The 2370-nt window shown below is 35.3% G+C and overlaps 1 protein-coding gene across 2 annotated transcripts in view; it reads right to left on the reverse strand.

The window, feature by feature from the left end:
* The window catches only part of LOC104702201 (calcium-dependent protein kinase 30), a 3416-nt gene extending 2436 nt beyond the window's left edge, over window positions 1-980 (reverse strand). The window contains exon 1 of one of the 2 annotated variants that reach the window (XM_010418027.2): window positions 28-670. In XM_010418027.2, the coding sequence (XP_010416329.1) occupies window positions 28-670 (643 nt within the window). Of the gene's footprint in view, window positions 1-27 lie in introns of both variants that reach the window. The other variant, XM_010418026.2, reaches the window with a different exon arrangement.

Here is a 2370-nt window from a genome sequence, read left to right on the forward strand (position 1 = left end):
AAAAAGTCCTCTTTCTAAGGAAATTACCAGGTTTGAAAAGTACAGATAAGCCAAAATCAATTGCTTTAAGAGCAGAGTTCTCCTTCTTGTTAGCAAACAAGAAATTCTCAGGCTTCAAATCTCTATGCATAACACCATTGATATGACACATCCTCACAACCTCAGCGATCGTCCTCGCAACTGTAGCCGCGGCACGCTCCGTATAATGTCCCCTAGCAACGATCCGATCAAAAAGCTCGCCTCCTTCACAAAGCTCCATCACAAGATGAACGTTCTCGTTGTCCTCATAAGTCGCCTTGAGTTTCACAACGTTCGGGTGTTCCGGAATAGTCGACATGATCGTTACCTCGCGGCGGACGTCTTCCACGTCGATGGCGGTACGGAGCTTTCTCTTGGAGATAGATTTGCAGGCTAAAGCTTCACGAGTCTCTCGGTCTGTACAGAGATATGTGATTCCGAACTCGCCGCGACCGAGCTCTCTTCCTAAGATATACTTGTCGCTGATCTGAGATTGATGGCTCATAGGGATCACACGTAACGGAGCGTGAGATCTTAAACCATCGGGATCGTCGTATAAGTTACGTTTCCGTTCCCGTGGAGTCTTCTTCTTCCTCTGGTTTTGTTTTGAGTCTTCTGGGTCAAACTTGACGCAGGCGATACAATTACCCATGTCTTGTCTGAGTTTTTGGAAACTCAGAACGAAGAAGAGCAGTTTGAAGAAGCTTCGTTAATGCTAACTCCGGTGACGCCGCAGTGTTTTTTTTTTCCGGCGAACCGGTGAGTTTGCATAGAAGAAAGGTTCGACCTTTTCGTAGAAAATTTCAATTTGATCAGAAATGAGATATTAAAAAATCCGTTATATTTATATCCATCAACTTTGATTCAGTCAAATAAAAAAATTACATAGAAGTATACGATTTAGCGATGTTTCTAACCTATGATTTAGCGGTTTAAAGTATGTATGTGGCAGAACAAGATTTGTAGTCTATGGTGTAATCTAATTATCTAAATAAGAGTAAGTAAATAAACTTAAAAGTAATAGGAAATAATATGGCCGTCGATTTGTTGAGGTGGTGAAAGGAAGGGCTGAGATGTAAAAGGTACGTGGAAGGGGAGAGAGTTTGATGAAGTTGTTGAGTAGCATAGATAGAGATAGAAGATGGATACGGTGACATTGTCAAAAAGTGTGACGTTGGTTTCATTTGAGTTGGTGTCAGCGATGTTTATTTTGGTTTAAAAGTTTTGAGTAAATTTGTCAGAGTTGTCTTGTCTCGTTTATCTATAACACTACCTAAATTACCCGTTTAGATGAATCTACATTTTTTTTTCAGATCCTTAAATAAAACAGTGTAAAAATTGGTTTCTTACCATATGTGATTGTAGGTTGTCAAACTTCTCATAAAAATTGGCATTGGGGTTTTTTTTTTTAAACTCTAGTATTTATGAGCGATTTGAAAGTTTCTGCAAAAGATTTGGTGAAGATAGTTTCAAAAGCTATGAGATTTCAGATTTATAATTCAGATAAAAAGATATTATTAGGTGTAGACTTTGTCAAATCTAATCAGCTAACTATCGGACTTTGTTTAGTGGAATATTTTTTTTACATATATATGATACTATACGATATATCAAAAGTAAAAAATAAACTAAAAAAATGAAGATTCCATTGATCAAGTCAACAAAAATGCAAACAAATGCGAATGTCTTCTTGTTTTCTCTATCTAACAACAAGGTGTTTCAATTTAATGATTTATACTGGAAATTAATTGACAAGTATGACGCCATGTCGGGTTATTATTCGTCATGCTTTCTAGGTTTACATTCGGTAAATGGTAAAAATACATACATCTCATCTTTATGTCTTCCATTTTCCAAACAACATTATCTATGTCAATCTAGGCAAAACCATATCTTTTTGTATCATACTACCAAATATGAACAACTAACTTTTTGGAAGTTCAAACCCAAAACTCTTTTTTTTCCATCACATCGTATAAACGATATTTGTTGTGCTTATAAATATAAATACTTTTATTTTTGTGTGTCACTCATCTAAAATTGATATAAGTAGGTAAAAAGAAGGTCTTTAATTTATATCCGGGTTATACTTTCAACCGACAATTATTGCAATTGGCAAAAAGAGAGTGAACAAACAGTTGAAAGTCATGCAACATAAGCTGAGTCTTTGTAAAATCCAAATACTACATATTAGATATGTAATCCCCAAATGCGTTTCAAAACTTTGTTACATTTTCTTAATCGAACTTTGTTATGTTTACTATTAATTTTTTTTTGTTATTCCGAATGCGTATGATTGGGATTTGGGGTAGTATACTATATTTTACTATCTATGAAATTATTTCTTACAAC

Source organism: Camelina sativa, chromosome 7 (assembly GCF_000633955.1).
Source record: "Camelina sativa cultivar DH55 chromosome 7, Cs, whole genome shotgun sequence".
In the NCBI taxonomy this organism is placed as follows: Eukaryota; Viridiplantae; Streptophyta; class Magnoliopsida; order Brassicales; family Brassicaceae; genus Camelina; species Camelina sativa.